Source organism: Jaculus jaculus, chromosome 3 (assembly GCF_020740685.1).
Source record: "Jaculus jaculus isolate mJacJac1 chromosome 3, mJacJac1.mat.Y.cur, whole genome shotgun sequence".
In the NCBI taxonomy this organism is placed as follows: Eukaryota; Metazoa; Chordata; class Mammalia; order Rodentia; family Dipodidae; genus Jaculus; species Jaculus jaculus.
The window spans coordinates 102,089,782-102,110,856 of NC_059104.1; the positions used below are offsets into that span (position 1 = coordinate 102,089,782).

At 39.6% G+C, this 21,075-nt stretch overlaps 1 protein-coding gene across 6 annotated transcripts in view; it reads left to right on the forward strand.

Annotated features, from left to right (window-relative positions):
• Positions 1-21,075, forward strand: part of Usp28 (ubiquitin specific peptidase 28) — a 101,705-nt gene that overhangs the window by 23,308 nt on the left and 57,322 nt on the right. For 5 of the 6 annotated variants that reach the window (XM_045145566.1, XM_045145563.1, XM_045145562.1 and 2 more), the window contains exons 2-3: positions 7,159-7,236; positions 18,872-19,004. The exons of the other annotated variant lie outside the window; for it this stretch is intronic. In XM_045145566.1, coding sequence (XP_045001501.1) covers positions 7,159-7,236; positions 18,872-19,004 — 211 coding nt within the window. The remainder of the gene's footprint in view (positions 1-7,158; positions 7,237-18,871; positions 19,005-21,075) is intronic. 6 annotated transcript variants of the gene reach the window in all.

Genomic DNA, 21,075 nt, shown 5'->3' on the forward strand with positions numbered 1-21,075 from the left:
TTTCATAGTCCAAAGGCAACAGGGTCACATACTGTGAGCAACGTTTCTTAAACTGTAAGCTAAAAATAAATCTTCACTCCCCCACATGCTGATTATTTCAGCTGTTTAGTCACAGAGGTGGAAAGTTGACTAATAGATTGGGAATGAGTTTAAGTGAGTAGGGTAAAGGTTCAATGGGACATGAATGGAGAATCAAGTAAGTGTTTAAAATGAAAGTTGAGGAATTTGATTTTTTTTTTTTTTTTTTTTTGGTTTTTCGAGGTAGGGTCTCACTCTGGTCCAGGCTGACCTGGAATTAACTATGTAGTCTCAGGGTGGCCTCGAACTCTCAATGATCCTCCCACCTCTGCCTCCCAAGTGCTGGGATTAAAGGCGTGCACCACCACGCCCAGCAGGAATTTGAATTTTTTAAAGACTTATTTATTCCCCCTCGCCCCAAGGTAGTGTCTCACTCTAGCTCAGGCTGACCTGGAACTCACTTTGGAGTCCTAGGCTGGCTTTAAACTCATAGCAGTCCTACCTCTGTCTCCCAAGTATGTGCCACCATGCCTGGTGAATTTATTTATTTATTTATTTGTGAATAGAGAAGAGGGGAGAGTGTGAATATGGACACACCATGATGCCTTTTTAATTGCTGAGCTATCTCCCCACCCAGGAATTTAGATTTAAACTACTGCAATGTAGGTAGGACATTATTCACAGAGCAGTACAAAACAATTTTACATTAGTCATCTCTGCCTAATACTTTTTTGTTTTTGAAGTAGGGTCTCAACTTACCCCAGGCTGATTTAGAACTTGCTCTGTAGTCCAGGTTGCACTCAGATTTACAGTAATCCTCCTGTCTTTGCCTCTCAAGTGCTGGGATTATAGACATGAGCCACAAGGTGTGGCTGCCTTCACAATTTGAGACAGATTTTTTTATAATTCAGGAAACTGGCCTCAAACTCACTCTGTAGCTGAGGTTGACTTTGAACTGTTGAATTGAACCTGAACCTGCCTCCACCTCTGGCTAAGTGCTGGGATTACTGGCATGAACCACTATGCTTGGTTTTCCCCACTAGCTTTTACAGTAGGGAAGCTGTTCCCTTTGTATTATTCTAGATATGTTGCTGTCTACTGCTACCTAATGCTAAGGGGAGATAGGTATGGAAATACTAGTATCACTGACTTTAACCCAAAGCCAAATGGAAGTGATTGTCAAACTAGTAGAGAGAGCAGGGTATCTTGGGGCTTGCTGGCTAGCTAGTCTAGCCCAGTGGGTGAGCTCCAAATTCAGTGACCCTGTTTCAGAAAAAATTTGGTAGAGACATAGAGGAATACACCTGATGTAAATTATCTGGCCTTCATGTGCAGGCACATTCACCCACATACATGCATACACACATGCACACCCACATATGCACACAAAATTAGACTGTGGATGGGAGATAGGAGAGCGGAGACAAAGGAGCATGTTGGGAGGGGATTATGCTCAGGGTGCATTGTGTATGTTTGCAGGTTGTCAATAAAACATTTAGGGCCTAGAGAGATGGCTCAGCAGTTAAGGCACTTGCCTGCAAAGCCTAAGTACCTGAGAAGTTTGATTCTCCAGGACCCACATAAATTCAGATGTACAAGGTGGCACATGCATCTGGAGTTTGTTTGTAGTGGCTAGAGACCATATCTCTGCCTGCCTCTTTCTCTCACTATCTCTTAAATAAATAAACAAAATAACATTTAGAAAACATTTACACTGATTATCATTCAAAGAAAAAAAGAAAACTAGTATATGAAGAAATGTATGAAAACAGAACAGGAGGGAAGCATACATTAAATTTTTTGTGAACAGTCATATTTATTTATTTTTGTTTTGTCGAGGTAGGATCTTACTCTAGCTCAGGCTGACTTAGAATTCACTATGTAGTCTCAGGGTGGCCTTGAACCCTCAGCAATCCTCCAACTTCTGCCTCCCGAGTGCTGGAAATAAAGGCATGTGCCACCACACCTGGCTTGAACAATCATATTTATTATTGGAGGAATGATTGTGATAAGAAATTTTCTTACAAAGCCCCAATTTAGTGCTTTATGTCACCTAGAAAGAAAAATGCCATGGGTGAGTTCAGCTGTATTTAGTTTTGTTGCTGAGAAACATGCAAAAGAGTACCTTATTACATGCCTTGTTCTAGTCCTCAATGTAAATGAGCTGGCGTGACCAAGTTCAGTCTCCTTAGGACTGTCATTAAGTCACTGTGTCATCGTTTGAGTGGCAGTGGTTTTTTTTTCTTAGTGTGTAACTGAGGCATCTTTCAATCAGACAAACATAGTATTTACCTTTCTACTTCTGTGTGGTACTGAGTGGTAGGATAAAGGCAGGCAACTTGTTTAAAATAGAAATTTATTCCCATATAAAGTTCAAGGTCAGAATACAGGAATAAAATGTTTGCATTGAAGATAGATGGCTCAGAGGTCAGAGGCTTGCTTGCTTGCATAGACTGCCCCAGTACTCACATAAAGCCAGATGCACAAAGTAGTGCATACATCTGGAGTTGGTTTGCAGTGGCAAGAGGCCCTGACGTGCCCATTCCCTACCTCCCTTTATTCCTTCCCTCCCTGTCTTTTTCCTTGGAAATAAATAAATAAAAATAATCATAAAAAATAAATATGACACAGGCATGGTGGTGTCTACACCTTTTAATTCCAGCACTCAGGTGGCAGAGGTAGAAGGATTGAGGTCAGCCTGGCACTACAGAGTGAGTTTCAGGTCAGCCTGAGCTAGAATGACACTAGACATCAAAAAAAAAAAAAAAAAAAAAAGGGTAATAACAATGAATAACATGTTTGTATTAGGTGTTCTCTCCTATTTCTTTGTCTTCTCAGAGACAAAGTGTTAATGTGTAGAGCGCAAACTTCCAATTCAGGCAGGCGGGGTCAAATCCCAGCCCCATACTACAGCAATGCTTTTGTATGTGTTTCTTCTTTGTGTTCTGTCAGATGAGCACAATACCTATCTTAGAAGTTTGTATGAGGATTTTAAAAAATGAGTTCCATCAGAATTAGTTAATACTTGCAGAGTTTTTAGAATAGCACCTGGCAAGAAGGAGTTGTGTGTGTGTGTTAGCTCTTACTTTGTACTGAGATTATTGAATTGTAGTGCTGATGATACTGAATAATTCCACATGAAGATGTGGTTATCTATCCTGTTATTGCCTCTTTCGTTCCAATGTGATATTACTAGGGCATTCAGTTCCCTTCCTAAATAGCCCATGATAGTTGGGTGTGTTGATTTTGGTCTCCCAGAAAATGTCATGGGATTCAGATTCATAGATTTCATATTTTTTAATTTATTTATTTTTATTAACAACTTCCATGATTGTAAACAATATCCCATGGTAATACCCTCCCTCCCCCATCATATTTTTTTCTGCAAATTGATTTGAGACAAAATTAATAGCCCATTTTTCTAAAAATCACATGCTTACATTTTCCATTTTTTGCCAAGGCTGAATCTCAATACCTTTTAGTGTAATAATCATCCTCCCAGCCCATAGCTGATGACTGGCTTTGACAAGACCCAGAGTCAAAGAGTACTGTCTGAGTAAGATAGGGTTCCATTGCATCTGTAGTCTTGGACTAAAAGGGAAAGGCTATAGCCCTTTGTCCAGGCTGTAGAGGAATGTTTCAGTTAGTTATTTCTAGTTGTGGCACTTAAGTGTTGCACTATTGGGCCCTCAGCTGTTGAAGACCATAGGATACTGTTTCGGTTACAGCTGGCAGTAAATGTAGGCTGTCTCTCACAGACATATTTATAATTGAAGTTAATGGTGAAGCCACAAGTAATGCATCAGGACTTAATTCTGGCATAAACTTAGCAATAGTCTACATGAGATTGCTTCTCACTGATTAATCTTGAACTATTTGTTTTAAATTGTCACCTAAAAGGTCACTGTGCTTCACACTGGGCCAGCCAGTTGTTTAAATTGAACTATACTTAAGAGTAGGTATTTGTATTTCTTTTGTCTATTCAAAATAGAATAGAGTAGTAAGGTGAAGACTTTCAAGGCATATGTCTAGCTAGAAATTAACTAGTTAGGCTTTTTATTATGCAGATTAATGGAAACCTTTTATAGTTCATTCTTCTGGAACTGGACATTTTTTTCCCTCCAGATGCATGTGCCACTTTGTGCATCTGGCTTTATGTCTTTATGTGGATACTGGAGAATTGAATCTGGGTCTTTTGGCTTTGCAGGTGACTGCCTTAACCTCTAAGCCATCTCTCCATCTCTGGAACTGTACATTTCATTTGACAATTCAGAAAACTCCGGCTTTAGCCATACTTTAATGAAACCTAAAGTTTAAAATGTGTTAGTGCTACCAGTCATTTAATTACATGATTACAAATGTCAGTGACAGATTACACATACAAATGGCATGCATAGTAAAGCTTAAAATAGCTCATCTTCATGCAAGTTCCCTGGTCTCCTTATACGACCTATTTATGCACTGCATACAGAAAGGAAAACCTGAGGCTCTTTAAATATCTACTAAGGCCAAAATATTAGTTAAATATTTGATATGTTTGTAATTCTACTATTGGTCATATTTCTTAAGTGTTCAAAAGTATTTTTCCATAATTAGACTTTATCTATTTATTCACAAGCAAAGAGAGAGAGAGGAGAGACAGACAGAAAGAATGGGTGCTCCAGGGCCTCCAGCCACTGCAAACAGGTTACAGATACATGTACCACTTTATGCATCTGACTTTATATGGGTGCTGAGGAATTGAACTCTGGTTGTTAAGCTTTGCAGGCAAGTGCCTTAACTGCTGAGCAATCTCCCCAACCCCATAATTAGACTTTGAAAGAGTAACAAATTTGAACAAGCATGTTACCTGGAACTTGTCAATTATTTTATTTTTTTGCCTGTGTAGTATGTGCTCTCTGTGTGTGTGTGTGTGTGTGTGTGTGTGTGTGTGTGTCTGTGTGTGTGTCTGTGTGTGTGTCTGTGTGTGTTGTGTTCATATGAAAATGCACACGCAGAGAATGGAGGTGGTCTTCTGTTGCTCATCCGCATAGCTTCTTGAGTCAGAGTCTCTAAACCTGAAACTATGGTTTTCTCAAGTGACCAGCCTTTTAAAGATGTTCTTTATACCGGACATGGTGAAGTGCACCTTTATTCCCAGCACTCAGGAGGAAGAAGCAAGAGGATCACTGTGACTTTGAGGCCACCCTGAAACTACATAGTGAATTCCAGATCAGCCTGAGCTAGAGCAAAATCCTACCTCAAAAAAACTTATTTTTGAGAGAGAGAGAAGGAGGGAGGGAGGGGAAAGGATAGGGTAGGTATACTAGGGCTACTTTGTGCATCTGGCTTTATATGAGCACTGGGGAATTGAACCCAGGCCAGCAGGCTTTGCAAGCAAGCACCTTTAGTCACTGAGCCATCTCCCAGCCCTTCTTTTTCTTTTAAGGTTTTTATCTGTTTATTTATTTGTTTATGAATAGAAAGAGAGGAGAGTATGGGTACACCCAAGACCTCTTGCCACTTTAGAAGCTTGCACCATTTTTTGCATCTGCCTTTACGTGAGTACCAGGAAATTAAATCCTGGCCAGTAGGCTTTCCAATCAAGCATCTTTAACCACTGGCCCATCTCCCTAGTCCCAACTCTTTTATTATTATCTTTTTTGTTCATTTTTATTTATTTATTTGAGAGCAACAGAGAGAGAGAGAAAGAGGCAGATAGAGAGAGAGAATGGATGCGCCAGGGCCTCCAGCCACTGCAAACGAACTCCAGACGCGTGTGCCCCTTGTGCATCTGGCTAACGTGGGTCCTGGGGAATTGAGCCTCGAACCAGGGTCCTTTGGCTTCACAGGCAAGCGCTTAACCGCTAAGCCATCTCTCCAGCCCCCAACTCTTTTTTTTAACATCTATTTTTCTAGCTTCCCATTTTATTCTTTTCACATAGAGAAAATTTTTGTTTTGTTTTTTGTTGTTGTTTTTGAATGGGCACTCCGAGGCCTTTAGTGCAAATGAGCTCTAGATGCATGTACTACCTTTGACATCTGGCTTTATGTGGGTACTGGATGGAACTTGGGTCCTTTGGCTTTGCCCACAAGTACCTTAACCACTAAGCCATCTCTCCAGCTTGAGTATGTGGTTTTTTTTTTTAATACTTTATTATTTGCAATGAGGGAGGAAAGGGGAGAAGAAAGAGGAGGGAGAGGGGGGAAGGCTGGGAGAGAATGGGTGCACCAGGGCCCCTTGCTGCTACAAACGAACTCCAGATGTATGCACCACTTTGTGTGGCTTTATATAAATGGGTATTGGGAATCAAGTCTGGGTCACCAGGCTTTGCAGGTAAGCACCTTTATCTGCTAAGCCATCTCTTTAGCCCCTTAATGTTCTTTTTTTACTTATTTATTTAAAAACGGGGGGGGGGAGAATATGGGTGCACCAGGGCTTCCAACCACTGCAAAGGAACTCCAGATGCATGTGCCACCTTGTGCATGTGGCCTTAAGTGGGGACTGGGGAATTGAACCCAAGTCCTTAGGCTTTGCAAGCACCTTAACCCATGAGCCATCTCTCCAGTCCAATATCATCTTTTCCTAAGGTAGGGTTTCTTCTAGCACAGGCTGGCCTTGTACTCATAACAATCCTCCTACCTTGCCTCCTAAGTGCTAAGATTAAAGGCATGCGCCACCATCTTTTATTATTGATTTATTAGACAGAGTGAATGAGTATGCCCAGACTAGAGCCTCTTGCCTCTGCAAAAGAATTTCAGATGATTGTGCCACTCTGGCCTTTATGGAGGTAATAGGGGTTTAACCTGGACCAGTAGGCTTTGCAGGCAAGCCCCTTTAATCACTGAAGTACATCTCCCCAGCTTTTTGTCAACTATTTAAAAATAATAAGCTGGGCATGGTGGGACATGCCTTTAATCCCAGTACTCGGAAGGCAGAGGTAGGAGGATTGTCCTGAGTTCAAGGCCACCCTGAGACTACACAGTGAATTATAGGTCAGCCTGGGCTAGAGTAAGACCCTACCTTGAAAAAACAGCAACAACAAAATAATAATAATAAATAAATAATACAAGTCTAAGGCCTTTCTGTCCATGACGTACCAAAGCTTGCTTTCTGACTTACATATGTTTGGTTTTTGTTTGTTTATTTCTCAAATACAGAGCTGCCAAATGCTGTTAAATCAACTGAGAGAAATCACAGGCATTCAGGATCCTTCCTTTCTTCATGAAGCTTTAAAGGTTCGTTTCCATACCCTCCTAATCAACAGGCTGTAACAGTTTTCCATATCATAGGTGTGCAAGTTGAAGCGATGTTTTGTTTTTTTTGAGGTAGGGTCTTGCTGTAACCCAGGGTTACCTGGAATTCACTATGTAGTCTGAGGATGGCCTCAGACTCAGTGCAATTCTCCTACCTCTGTCTCCAGAGTGCTGGGATTAAAGGCATGCAACACCAAACCAGGCAGTTCAAGCTATTTTTAGGTCAACTGAAAACACATGTGGAGACTGAAGCTGTGTAGGTCAGATGGCTCAGTTTCTTCAACATATTGCAAGGGGTTAGGGGAGACTTATGGTGGGAAACCCACAGGGCCAAGAATGCTTAAGAATTTCATCAACTAATAGGTTGGTTGTGTATTATAGACCTTGTAGGGATCATGAATACAGATATCTAGTATAGATGATGCTGAGTAGTAGGCAGGAAAACCATCTTCAGAGAGAGGAGTTGTTGACAAAGCCATTAAGGAAAAATATTTGAATCTCATCTGTTAGCCATCATGACCTGGGTAGAGTATTCATAATTATAGATAGTCACATTCCAGAAGAAATCAGATAACAAGACAATGTCTTATAACAAAGTTTATATTTTAGTGACAGAGAGAGAACCAAAAGGCCAGACTTGTTGCAAATTATAATTTGTAGGCTTTGTGGATAAAACCAAAAAAATATTTTGAAGATATTTTATGTTTGAGAAAAAGAAAGGCGGATAGAGAGTATGTGCTCCAGGGCCTCTAGGCACTGCAGATGAACTCTAGATGCACGTGCCACCTTGTGCATCCAGCTGTTTGTGGCTGCTTCAGCTTTGCCAATAGGTGCCTTAACCATTAAGCCATCTCTCCAGACCTTTTTTTATAGAGGCAGAAAGGACAGTGGTACTCTAGTAGGAGTTACTACTACGAAAGTATGAGTATTGTTTCATTAAGTTGTTTTTTTTTTTAATACCAGCTTTTGTCCTGGGGAGGTGGTTTAGTGGTTAAGGCGCTTACCTGCAAAGCCAAAGGACGCAGGTTTGATTCCCCAGGACCCACACAAGCCAGATGCACAAGGTGATATATGCATCTGGAGTCTGTTTGCAGTGGCTGGAAGCCCTAGTGGGACCATACACCCCCCATATCTCTCTCTGCCTTTTTCTCTCAAAGAAATACTTTTAAAAACTGTCTATAAAAAATAAGCTTTTAAGGTATTAAAAACATCATGAATATCATTAGAAGTTGACATATTTTATATAATTTGGATAAGAGGAGTTAACCCAAATCTTTATGTATAACTGTAGTTAAAATTACATTTAAGGTGTCAGAAGTTTGAATATGTCATAGAACCTTTTAGAGCATTTAATTTGTTGTGTCTCTCTATTTTTAAACATATTAATCTAATTTGTTGGACAAAATTTTATATATGTACTATGTATATAATCCCCTACCTGCCCCCTGAGATAGAGTTTCAGTCTAGCTCAGGCTGATCTGGAACTCACTGTTTAGGCCCAGGCTGGCTTCAAACTCAGCAGTCCTCCTACCTCTGCTTCCTGGGTGCTGGGATTAAAGGTGTATACTGCCATGGCTGCCTTTCACCCAGCATTTCTGAAGTCCAGGTGGTTGTGCTCTCAAAGGCTTGAATTGAAGCAGGAGATACAAATATCTGAGAGCCTTGAAGTTATACACCCGCAGAAGTTGGTTAGCTGTACTTGATAGAGTCCTTACTATGTAAGCAGGAGTCTTTGATGCCACATCTTTTCTTTGTCTTGTGGTAGCTTTTTGTGAACTTTTAAACAAGTCTGAAATTTCAGTTGTTCCTTAAAGATTTCTTGTACTAGTATATGACTCTCTTTCATAGAGATGGCACATGTAGAATATATATTTGGTAGGGTCTCAGTCCAGCCTGGGATACAGTCTCAGACTGGCCTTGAACTCTCAGCAGTTCTCATATCTTGGCATCCTGAGTGCTGGGATTAAGCATGTGCCACTAGTAATGGCTACAATATATACTTACAGATATATATTTATTTAATTTTATAGGGCACTAAGTACTTATTTTATGAGAAGATAGTGAATTTTTTGTTTTTAGAAAACATATCTTAGATTTACAAGAACTAAATGGGAGTATCTAAAGAAGCCAAATGTTTTAATAAATTTTGACAACTTAATAGTATAATTTGTTTATTTAACCAGTACTCTAGATTAAAATCCATAGGCATAGTTAATTTTTTATGATAGGCAAAATTTTATTAATTTTTTAGGCCAGGCGTGGTGGCACACGTCTTTAATCCCAGCACTCAGGAGGCAGAGGTTGGAGGATCGCCATGAGTTCAAGGCCACACTGAGAATACACAGTGAATTCCAGGTCAGCCTGGGCTTGAGTGAGACCCTACCTCAAAAAAATAAAAAAATAAAAAAACTATGTATTTTTTAATCTAATCAGTGAAGGCTTAAACTAAATGGGAAGCATACAAACTTATCATTTAGATATAATTTAACCATATATTATTAGAGGCCTCAGTTAGTAATTAGAGACTTGTTAGTAAAAAGATGAAGCATACAGTCTTTATAAGGTATTTTTATAAACATTGCTAAGAACAAAATAATATTTAAGAAGCCTTATTATTATAAGTAGAGAGACAAATGTTATTTATCAAACAAAATAGCAACAATGTAATGGAAAACCTATAAATTAAAAATCCTTGTTTGTAGGGTTGGAGAGATGGCTTAGTGGTTAAGCCCTTGCCTGTGTAGCCTAAGGACCCTGTTTCGAGGCTCAGTTCCCCCAGGACCCATGTTAGTCAGATGCACAAGGGTTTGCATTCATCTGGAGTTCATTTACAGTGGCTAGAGGCCCTGGCGTGCCCATTCTCATCCCCCCCCCCCCGCCTCTTTCTCTGTCTCTCAAATAAATAAATAAAAATAAAAATAAAAATAATTCTTGTTTATAAACCATTTAGCAAGCATTAGTAAAAGTAGAGTAATATCTAAGAGATATATTATTGGGAACAGATTAACCACTTTGTTAACATTACTGAAAGCAGAATCATTTAACAAAATTTGAATTTTTTTTTTCCAAGGTAGGGTCTCACTCCAGCCCAGGTTGACCTGGAACTTTGTAGTCCCAGACTGGCTTCAAACTCACAGTGGTCCTTTTGTTTCTTCCTGGATTTAAGATGTGTACCGCCCCTTTGTCCTTTTATTTTTTTAATATCTTATTTATTTATTTGAGAGAGAGAGAAGCAGATAGAATAGAGAGAGCATGGGCATGCCAAGGCCTCTAGCCACTGTAAAGGAACTGCAGGTGGATGTGCCACCCTGTGTATCTCGCTTTATGTGGGTATGGGGGAATTGAACTTTGGTCTTTTAGCTTTGCAAAATTTAATAACCTTTATTTCTATAAGCATATATTAATTATTTATTCATTTGATAAAGAGAGAATGGTCATGCCAGGGCTTCTAGCCATTGCAAATCAATTCCAGACACATGTGCCACCTTGTGCATCTGGCTTATATGGGTACTGGGGAATTGAACCTGAGTCCTTAATCTTTGTAGGCAAGCACCTTAACCACTAAGCCATCTCTCCAGCCCTCAAGCATATGAAATTTAATAGCTTTTGATCTAAATTTTTTAAACTATTTTGTAAAAGGATTATTGAGAAGGGGAGGCAGAGAGAGAAAGAGGGAAAGAATGGCTGTATCAAGCCCTCTACCAACTGTAAATGAATTCCAGACATATGTGCCACCTTGTGCATGGGGCTTTATGTGAGTACAGAGGAATCAAACCTGGGTCTTTATTCTTGCAGGCAAGTGCCTCAACCACTGAGCTGTCTTTCCAGTCCCTTTTAAACCTTTTAATCTAGAAATACAGTATTTCTTTCATATATCTGTCTAGGGTCAGTTCCTTGATTAGGAGAGAGTGGCTTTTTCAAAGGAGGATAATGTCTTGTCATCTTTATTTGATTTTAAAATATTTTATTTGTTTATTTGCAAGCAGAGAGAGGGGAGGAAGGGATGAAGAGAGAGAGAGAAAGAATGGGCCCACCATTGGCTCCAGATGCATGCCCCATGTTATGCATCTGGCTTTACATGAATACTGGATATTGAACTTGTGCAGATGGGCTTTGCAGGCAAGTGCCTTTAACTACTGAGCAATCTCTCCAGCCCTTTTATTTTAAAAATCATTTTTATTTATTTCAGACAGGTACAGAAAGAGACAAATTGAAAAAGAAAAGCTTAATTATGTTGTGGTTTACAATTTTAGCTATATTATTATTTAAAAGAAATCTGGACTGACTGTTTTCATCTATATGACCATTTACTTGTAAGTCAGTTTGATATTATATAAACATTATAAAAGTATAACCATATATAAACAATACATATATGTAATATAAAAAGATTGATTAAATGAAAGTTAAAATTATGCTTTATTTAGATCTATCATTCATTTTTAAAATAGTATTATATAATCTTTAATCTTAAAACATATATATATATACACACACATATATATATAAAACAGCCTTTTTATTTTTATTATTGACCACTTCCATAATTTTAGACAGTAAACCATGATAATTCTCTTCCCCCCACCACCACCACTTTTCCCTTTAACAACTCTACTCTCCACCATATTCCCTTCCCCTCTAAATCAGTCTTTTATTTTGATACCATTTTTTCCTCCTTATAATGGTCTTAATGGAGCCTTTAAAATGAACCTTTTTTAAAAAATTTGGATAGGATACAATTTTTTTTTAAACTTTTAAAAAGCTGTTTTGAAAGTGGAGAGTACAGATAGACAGGCAATGCTCTTTAAGCCTTAATGTCATATAACTTAAAATTTATCAAAAATGCAAGACATTTAGTTGAAGACTTAATAACATAGCCCTCTTCATTACCACAAGTAAGCCTACTCAGATTCTGAGTGCCACTGTTTTCTGGGACTGCATTTTCTGTAATTGCCACTGTGAAAATAAAATTCATAAAGATCCCCAACAAGCTCTTAAAGTGACATTTGGTACTTTGTACAGCAATTATGAAAAAGAAGTCCATAGTAGTCAGTCTAATTAAAGGACCTTTAAATGTACATTGTTTAGAAGTATTTTTATGCCTAATTTTACTTGTGACCATCAGAACAATGACATAGAATTTTTATAAAATCTGTTTTGGAAGGAAATTATTATCAAAATCTAAACATCCAGTGTTTATCTCGAAGACTAATGAATATTACATTACTCAAGTGATTATATATAAGTTTTTATGAAACATCTAATAAATCTAAAGAAAACGTTTTATAGGTTCTAAGCTAAGACAACTTAAGTTTATGAATATGTACTTACCAGGCTCTTGAATATATCATCAAAACATTCATACCCTCACACATATACATTCAAGTTGGTATATCAAAAATGTATTAAAACTTAGTAGCAGAGGCCAGTAAGTTAAAAAGGAGACATAAAGGGTAGAGAAAGGAAGAGGGGAGGATACTTAATAGGTTGATATTGTATATGTGTAATTACAATGATTGTAATGGGGAGGTAATATGATGGAGAATGGAATTTCAAATGGGAAAGTGTGGGGGTGGGGAGGGAGGGAATTACCATGGGATATATTTTATAATCATGGAAAATGTTAATAAAAATTTTTTAAAAAAATAAAAAATAAAAAAATATTTTAAAAAAATGTATTAAAATTTGGGCTGGAGAAATGGCTTAGCAGTTAAGGTGTTTGCCTGCAAACTGAAAGAACCTGGGTTCAATTTCTCAGTACCCATGTAAAGCTAGATGCACAAGATGGTACATATGTCTGTAGATTGTTTGCAGTGGCTGGCTAGAGGCCCTGGTGTGCCTATTTGTTCTCTTCCTGTCCCCTTTTCTGCCTCTGTCTTTCTCTCTCTCTTAAATAAGTAAAAAAAATAAATAAATAAAAATAATTGTTTTTCTGTTTTTTTGTGTTTTCTTTTTTTTTGAGGTAGGGTCTTACTCTATCCCAGGTTGACTTGGAATTCACTATGTAGTCTCACGGTGGCCTAGAACTCACAGCAATGCACCTACCTCTGCCCAGTGCTGGGGTTAAAGGTGTGCACTACCACACCCAGCTCAAATAAAATATTTTAAAAATATATTAAAAGCAAAAATGAAAACTTTATAAAAGTCATCTACTTTGGCCTTGAGAGCTAGGGAGACTTCTTTACAATGTGATCTAGCGAGGATACAGATTGAAAGATCAGGCATATAAGGAGAAAGGCCGGCTAGCAATGTAAGTACCGAGAAGGTTCTTAAGAGTTCTCTCTAAGTGAGGCTGGAAAGCAGACTTGTAGACCCGAATTTAGGGAATCTCTCTGCTTAGGGCTATCTGTTGACAGAGCAGATAAGATAGGAGCAGAAGTGGCCATTTCTTATGTTCTGGATCTATTTTTAGGAGCAACTACTACCACTGTGTCTTGGGTGCTCTCTTGGAGGCAAGAGAGTGGCTTAGGACATCTGGGAGGGAATCAGCCCTTATGTCCCCTCAAAAAGCCATATGCTGTTCCTGTGACTCAGGAATGGGGGAATGAGTGTGTGGGGATTTTTCCCTTTTTTCATTCCTTTTCAATACTTGAATTTATTTTTAATTGTTTATTTGAGAGGGAGAGTGAATGGGTGCACCAAGGGCCTCTAGCCATTGCATACAAACTCCAGTTGTATGTGCCACCATGTGCATCTGGCTTACGTGGGCTCTAGGGAATTGAACATGGGTCCTTAGGCTTTACAGGCAAGCGCCTTAACCACTAAGCCATCTCTCCAGCCCTAGGGGATTCTTTTCTAATATGCCAGTGGCATTCATTAAACACTGTTTATGTTTTTGGCAGGAAAAATAAACATAGAAATCAAGAAACCATGTAAGCCAAGAATATAGTTGAGGAAAATCAGTAGTTAGGGAGTCTTACCCACAAGGTTTAAGATAGATCTTTTGTGAGCCCCCAAAATGTCAGTGGTAAGGAGACTGAGACACAGCCCCACATTGCTGCCATTTTACTGCCTAGAGAGCTCCCTTGAACGTTTAGAGACTACAACTCAGACTGTATCCAGGATTCATGTAATTTTAGGAAAAGCCAGTATGAAGCAGAGTTATAAAGTTTTATTAGAGATAGTTTAATATTGGTTTAAGCATAAGGGTTAGGATAAAGAAGGTCGCTCAGAAAGTGAGTAAAAGCAACACCAGGAAAATGGTTGTGGACTCTCAGGAGAGTTGACTTTATAAATGAAGATTTTAATCCAGTATGAGATTCTTTTGGGTATTTTCTTACAACAAATAACAGTATTTTTTTTTTCTTTCTTTGAGGTAAGGCTGACCTGGAATTCAGTCTGTAGTCTCAGGGTGGCCTCAAACTCACAGTGATCCTCCCATCTCTGCCTCCCAAGTGCTGGGATTAAAGGTATATGCCACCACGCCCAGCTAACAATAATGGAGAGAGAAGAGAAAGACAAGGTCAGAGAAAGATATACAAGAGAGGAAGTTGAAAATAGTTAGCATTTTCAGAATTTACTTATTTTTTCAAGGTAATGATGAAGGATTTGGGGATTCAGTATGGTTTCCCAAATCTATAAACCCCAGTTTTTAACAAAGAATTGCTAAAAATGTACTCAAAAGTAAATTATGAATTATTGAGTTTATTTAGGAAGAAGTCATAATTTTTTTTTTTTATTGTGGGGTTTATTTAAGGGAAATTGGGGTCTAGGTAAAGACTGGAGCAGAATCATAAACATGTGGAACATAGGAAACACATTTGTGTGGAAGGCACAGCACAGTCCACAGGTACATTTAAGAGAAATGGAGGTTTAGGAAGAGACTGGAGCAGAGCCTCAAGTACATACATGGAAGATAATAGGATCTAGAAGCTTATGTAGAGAAAGTTAGAAAAAAACACACATTTAGGTGGAAGGCCCAGTATCCATCGAGAGCCTCCCCATAAAAGAAAGTTAAGAGTAAGTAGTGATGGACTAGGGGAGAGAGAGAGAGAGAGTACCAAAGCAGAGACCAGGAAACTCAGATGAGAAATGGGTAGTAAAGAGTTACGCCTATGGTTACCTCAAGTTTAGAGAAATTACACAGCAGACTCAGGGTTTAGAGGAAATACATACATGGTAGACTCAGAGAGCAGAGGAAATTTATACATGTAATTAAAGTGAGTAGTTACCTCAAAGCATAAAGCAGAGGCAAGCAGAAAACTGTGCAAGCCAAGAAACAGTGCTGTCCTCTACCCAGCCTGGTTTCCACGTGTCTAGACAGAGATCACAGGGCAGAGAAAGATGGGAACAGCACAGGCAAGCCTTTATAGTCAATTGGAAAATGCATTCTTTCCTCAGATTCAGGTACGTAGAAGGAAAACCTGCTGATTCAAGGGGGCTGACCCCAAAGACCAGCACACCTAGGTAGTGTGCCAGACTGTGAAGGCAACAGGGGGCGCTGCAGCTGTTGTGGATGAGGCTGGGCTTACATTCCTGCCAGGGAGGGGTAGCATCTTCTGATTGCCTGTTTGGGTTCCTGTCCCTAACTGAAACTATCTAAGAGAAACTAGCTTTCTTCTGAGTCTCCCTCAGCAGGGTCTCACTCCAGCTCAAGCTGACTTGGAACTCACTCTGTAGTTCAGGCTGGCCTGAAACTCAGTCATCCTCCTATCTGTGCCTCCAGAGCGCTGGGATAAAAGACATGCGCCACCACGGCTGTGTGTCTTTACTTTTTGACATTACCTTTCAAATTTTCTTATTAATCTTACTGTTTTGTTTTGTTTTGTTCAGGGTAGGGTCTCAAGCTAGCCCAGGCTGACCTGAAACTAACTTTTTTTTTTTTTCTGGTTTTTCGAGGTAGGGTCTTGCTGTAGTCTAGGCTGACCTGGAATTCACTGTATAGTCTCAGGGTGGCCTGGAACTCATGACAGTCCTCTTACCTCTGCCTCCTGAGTGCTGGGTGCCACCATGCTTAGCTTCAACTTATTACTTTGTAAATATTGTATTCATTTATTTGAGAGAAAGAAGCAGAGAGAGAAAGATTGGGTATACCAGGGCCTCTAGCCACCTTGTACATCTGGCTTACATGGGAACTGGGGAACCAAACCTGTATCCTTAGTCCTTGCAGGGAAGCATCTTAACCACTGAGCCGTCTCTCCAGCCCTTTCTTCTTCTTCTTCTTCTTATTATTATTATTATTATTATTTTATTTATTTATTTATTTATTTATTTTGGTTTTTCGAGATAGGGTCTCCCTCTAGCCCAGGCTGATCTGGAATTCACTGTGGAGTCTCAGGGTGGCCTCGAACTCACAGCGATCCCCTACCTCTGCCGCCTTCCCCACCCCCAGTGCTGGGATTAGAGGTATAAACTACCATGCTCAGCCTCACTTACTTATTTTTAACATGTCTTACTGACTTACAGCTTTTAGAACTCCTAATGATTAGTTTGTAAATAATCATTTCTTAGATGGTTTAAAAAAATTTTAATTTTTTTTGTTAATTTTTTATTTATTTATTTGAGAGTGACAAAGAGAGAGAGAAAGAGACAGAGAGAGAGAGAGAGAGAGAGATTGAGAACGGGCACGCCAGGGCTTCCAGCCACTGCAAACGAACTCCAGATGCATGCGCCCCCTTGTGCATCTGGCTAATGTGGGTCCTTGGGAACTGAGCCTCGAACCGGGGTCCTTAGGCTTCACAGGCAAGTGCTTAACCGCTAAGCCATCTCTCCAGCCCTGTTTTAAAATTTTAATTAAAGTAGGCTGGCCTTTTCTGATTTATTCTTATAGAGTTAAAAAAATTTAAAAAAAAATTTTTTTTTACTTATTTATTTTGCAAGGAGAGGAGAAAGTGAGAATGAATATATGCATGCCTGGGCCTGTAGCTACTACAAACAAACTAGATACATGTATGACTTTGTGCATCTGGGTTTATGTTGGTACTGGGGAATTGAGCCCAACTCCTTAGGCTTTGCAGACGAGTGCCTTAACCACTGAGCCATTTATTTAGCTGCACTTAAATTTGAGAAAATACAGCAGGAGAGAGAGAGTATGGGTGTGCCAGAGCCTCATGCCACTGCAAAAGAATTCCAGACACATGTACCACTTTCTGCGTGTAGCTTCACGTGGGTGCTGGGAAATCAAACCCAGGCCTTCAGGCTCCACAAGCAAAAGCTTTTAACTGGTGAGCATCTCTCTAGTCCTCATTTGTGATTTAAAAAAAAAAAATACTATTGCTTAAGACTTTAGCATTTCAAAAAATAAAAACAAAAATGCACCCCAATTTAGGATGAAACGTTTCCCATTGTGGGAATGTAAATCTAATTTACTTTTAGTTAGGTTTCTTCATTTTTTGTGTGTGTTATTTTCAAGGTAGGGTCTCATGCTAGCCCAGGCTGACCTGGAACTCAGTGTGTAGTCCCAGGCTAGCCATGAACTCACAGCCATCCTCCTACCTCAGCTTCTCCTCCAAAGTCCTGGGATTAAAAATGTTGTCCACCAAGCCGGGCGTGGTGGCGTACACCTTTAATCCCAGCACTCGGGAGGCAGAGGTAGGAGGATCGCCGTGAGTTTGAGGCCACCCTGAGACTAAATAGTTAATTCCAGGTCAGTCTGGACCGGGGGAGACCCTACCTCGAAAAACAAAAACAAAACAATGTTGGCCACCAAGCCCAGCCTGGTTTTCAACTTGCAAGTTGAATTGATACAATCATCAAACCAGCTGGTGTACCAAACAGCAGTTTTCTCCAAACATTTTTCCTTTGAATTAAATATTGGAAGAATGCAAGAATGAAAAGACTGAATGCTAGCAGACTAGCAAATGAACAGTCAAAACACCAATTCAGTGTCCCAACATAATAACAATTTAATGAAAGTTTTATAGTTATAGAACAAAAGAAAGTTATTAAATCAAGGCATTTTTTAAATGCATTGGTTGAAGCTTCAGGTAGGTGGGTTACAAAGCAAAGGGTGGAAATCTCTTGTACAGCTTCAGATCTTTGGAAAGTGGTTCTTTTGATCTCTTGTTTGGGGTCTAAATATGTTAGCTCCAAGGGAGTAGCTGTTTCTTCCCACTCAGGTATAGAAGGTCCTCAGAATTATCACAAGCTATTGAATCTAAGCAGATCTAGACTGAGATAGGGATGGGTGAAAATAACTCTTTGAAATCTCAGTTTCTATAATAGAAGAGAGTTTCCTCTGGAAGGTTAAGCAGGGCCAGAGAGGGTGTGGGATGAAATGATAAGCTTTTGAAATTTTTACACTGACTTCATTTAGATTATGTGTTCATTAACAGTTCCTTCTGTCACACTGTGCCTTACTGTTCTGTGCAGCAAGGACCAGTGAAGCAGTGACCACACACGTCATGTTCAGTGAGGTTTTGATCTGGATTCCACAATTTCAGATTGGAGTGTGGCATCTCACATCCTGTCACTGGGTGCCTGATGCACCTTCAAGCATATCAGACTTTCTCTTGTCACTGTACTTGCTTATTCTACTTTCTTCCCTAGAGCTACATCTAGAGTTACTCAGTGAGTCACCAAACTAGTAAGGGAGTATCACCAGAACTTACTTGCTGCTTATCATAACTTCTTTGGTGTTCTACTTTGGAAATTTCTGTTGTTTTTCTTCTCCCCTTAGGCCAGTAATGGTGACATCACCCAGGCTGTCAGCCTTCTCACTGATGAAAGAGTTAAGGAGCCCAGTCAAGACACAGTTGCTACAGAGCCATCTGAAGTAGAGGGGAGTGCTGCCAGCAAAGAAGTGCTAGCAAGTGGGTATTTCTTGTGTTGGCCCTTCTCTGAACTAGCAGAAGACAATATAAGTGTACATGATCTTGTAGCTGATTCCTGAGCCATAACAGTTCTGAGCTGTTAAGTGCTTGTGGCTCACTGTCCCTCTCTGTTTCTCATCTTAGACATTCAGGCTGAGGTCTTGGGGCAGTGGAGACCCAGGGTGGTAATTCTGAGGAGAGTTTAAGTTAGGAATAGGTAGGTAGAATCATGTAAGCCATAGGTGGGTAAAGCCTTGAGACTGATATGTTCTCTAGGGAGGAGTGGAAGAAAGAAAAAAGCTTCAGTGACTGAGCCCTGGATGTTCCCATGTTGTGAAGTGTGGGGTGGTGACTAGTGTCCAGGTTGGTATTCTAGTGGACACCAAGTAGGTTTCTGGGACGAAGTAGCCACTTTCTGGGTCAGGTGGTTTCTGTGGGTATTTGGGCTATTGGCAGTTTTCAGCTCTTGTAAGTAATGCTGCCATGTGAATATTCTTACTTGCATCTCTTAAGTGTCCAACATGGTTTTAGTTAACATCTTTCTTCCTAAGACTTACTGTGATGGGGGTAGCAACTATAGCTTGTTTGTTTTCATTGGGGTGTACTCCATCGCTGACTACACTGCACCATATATATTTGTTATGGATGTTGGAATTATTTTGAAGTTTTGCTAGTATCAAGAAGGGCAGTTAAGCCGGGCATGGTGGCGCACTAGGGAGGCAGAGGTAGGAGGATTGCCGTAAGTTCAAGGCCACCCTGAAACTACATAGTGAGTTCTCGGTTAGCCTGAGCTACAGTGAGACCCTACCTTGAAAAAGCAAAAAAAAAAAAAAAAGAGAGAGAGAGAGAGAGAGAGAGAAGGGCATTTAGAGTTGCTTGGGTACATATGCAGTTATGTCTCTTGTGTGTATACCTAGTAATATATTAAAAGTCATTTAGATAATCTCATCTTCAACTTTGCTATGTTATGACCATATTTTCCAAAGAGATATTTACAAAGAATTTATTCTATTGATTTGCGTGAGAGATTAGATTGAATAACTATAGGTACACCAGAGCCTCTTGATGCCTCAAATGAACCCCATACAAATGCACCACTTTATGTGTCTGGCTTTATGTGGGTACTGGGGAATTAAATTCAAGATTTCAGGTTTTGTAAACTGGGATTACCAGACATATACTACCATGCTTGTCTTTATGCAGTGATAGGGTAGGAACTCAGGGCTTTGTGCATGCTAAACCAACTGAACTACATTCCCAACCCCTAAAAGTGATTTCTTAATCTCATCAAATACCCAATATAGTTATTTCTTTTTTGTTTTGTTTTGCTTTTGGAGGTAGGGTCTCTCTGTAGCCCAGGCTGACCTGGAATTCTCTACATAATCTCAGGGTGGCCACAAACTCACAGTGATCCTTCTACCTTGACCTCTCAAATGCTGGGATTAAAGGCGTGTGCCACCATGTTCAGCTTCAGTGTAGTTATTTCTTTGATTGCCTCATTAGTAGTATAGTTGTAGTTGTGTTACATGGTCAATGACCAAAATAAATAAAAATATTAAGTATGTTGAAATATTCTTTAAAATTGTTTTTATAGCCAGGCATGGTGGTGCATGCCTTTAATCCCAGGACTCAGGAGGAAGAGGTAGGAGTCAGGAGGCAGAGGAAGGAGGATTGTTATGAGTTCAAGGCCACTCTGAGTCTATGGAGTAAATTCCAGGTCAGTCTGGGCTAGAGTGAGACCCTACCTTGAAAAAGAAAAAGTGTTTATAAATTTCTCCTTACAGTATAAGGTCTAAAGAAATTACGACCTTAGTTCTGTCAAATTTAGTACACCCTAATTTCTCTTTTTGTTTTTTTGAGGTAGGGTCTCACTCTAGCCCAGGTTGACCTGGAATTCACTCTGCAGTCCCAGGTTGGGTCTTGAACTCACAGCAGTCCACCTACCTCAGCCTCCCAAATGCTGGATTTTTTTCATTACTGTTTTTTGTTTGTTTGTTTGTTTGTTTTGTTTTGTTGCTGTTTGAGACATGGTTGTTGCTGTGTTACTCAGACTGGCATTAAACTCCTGCCC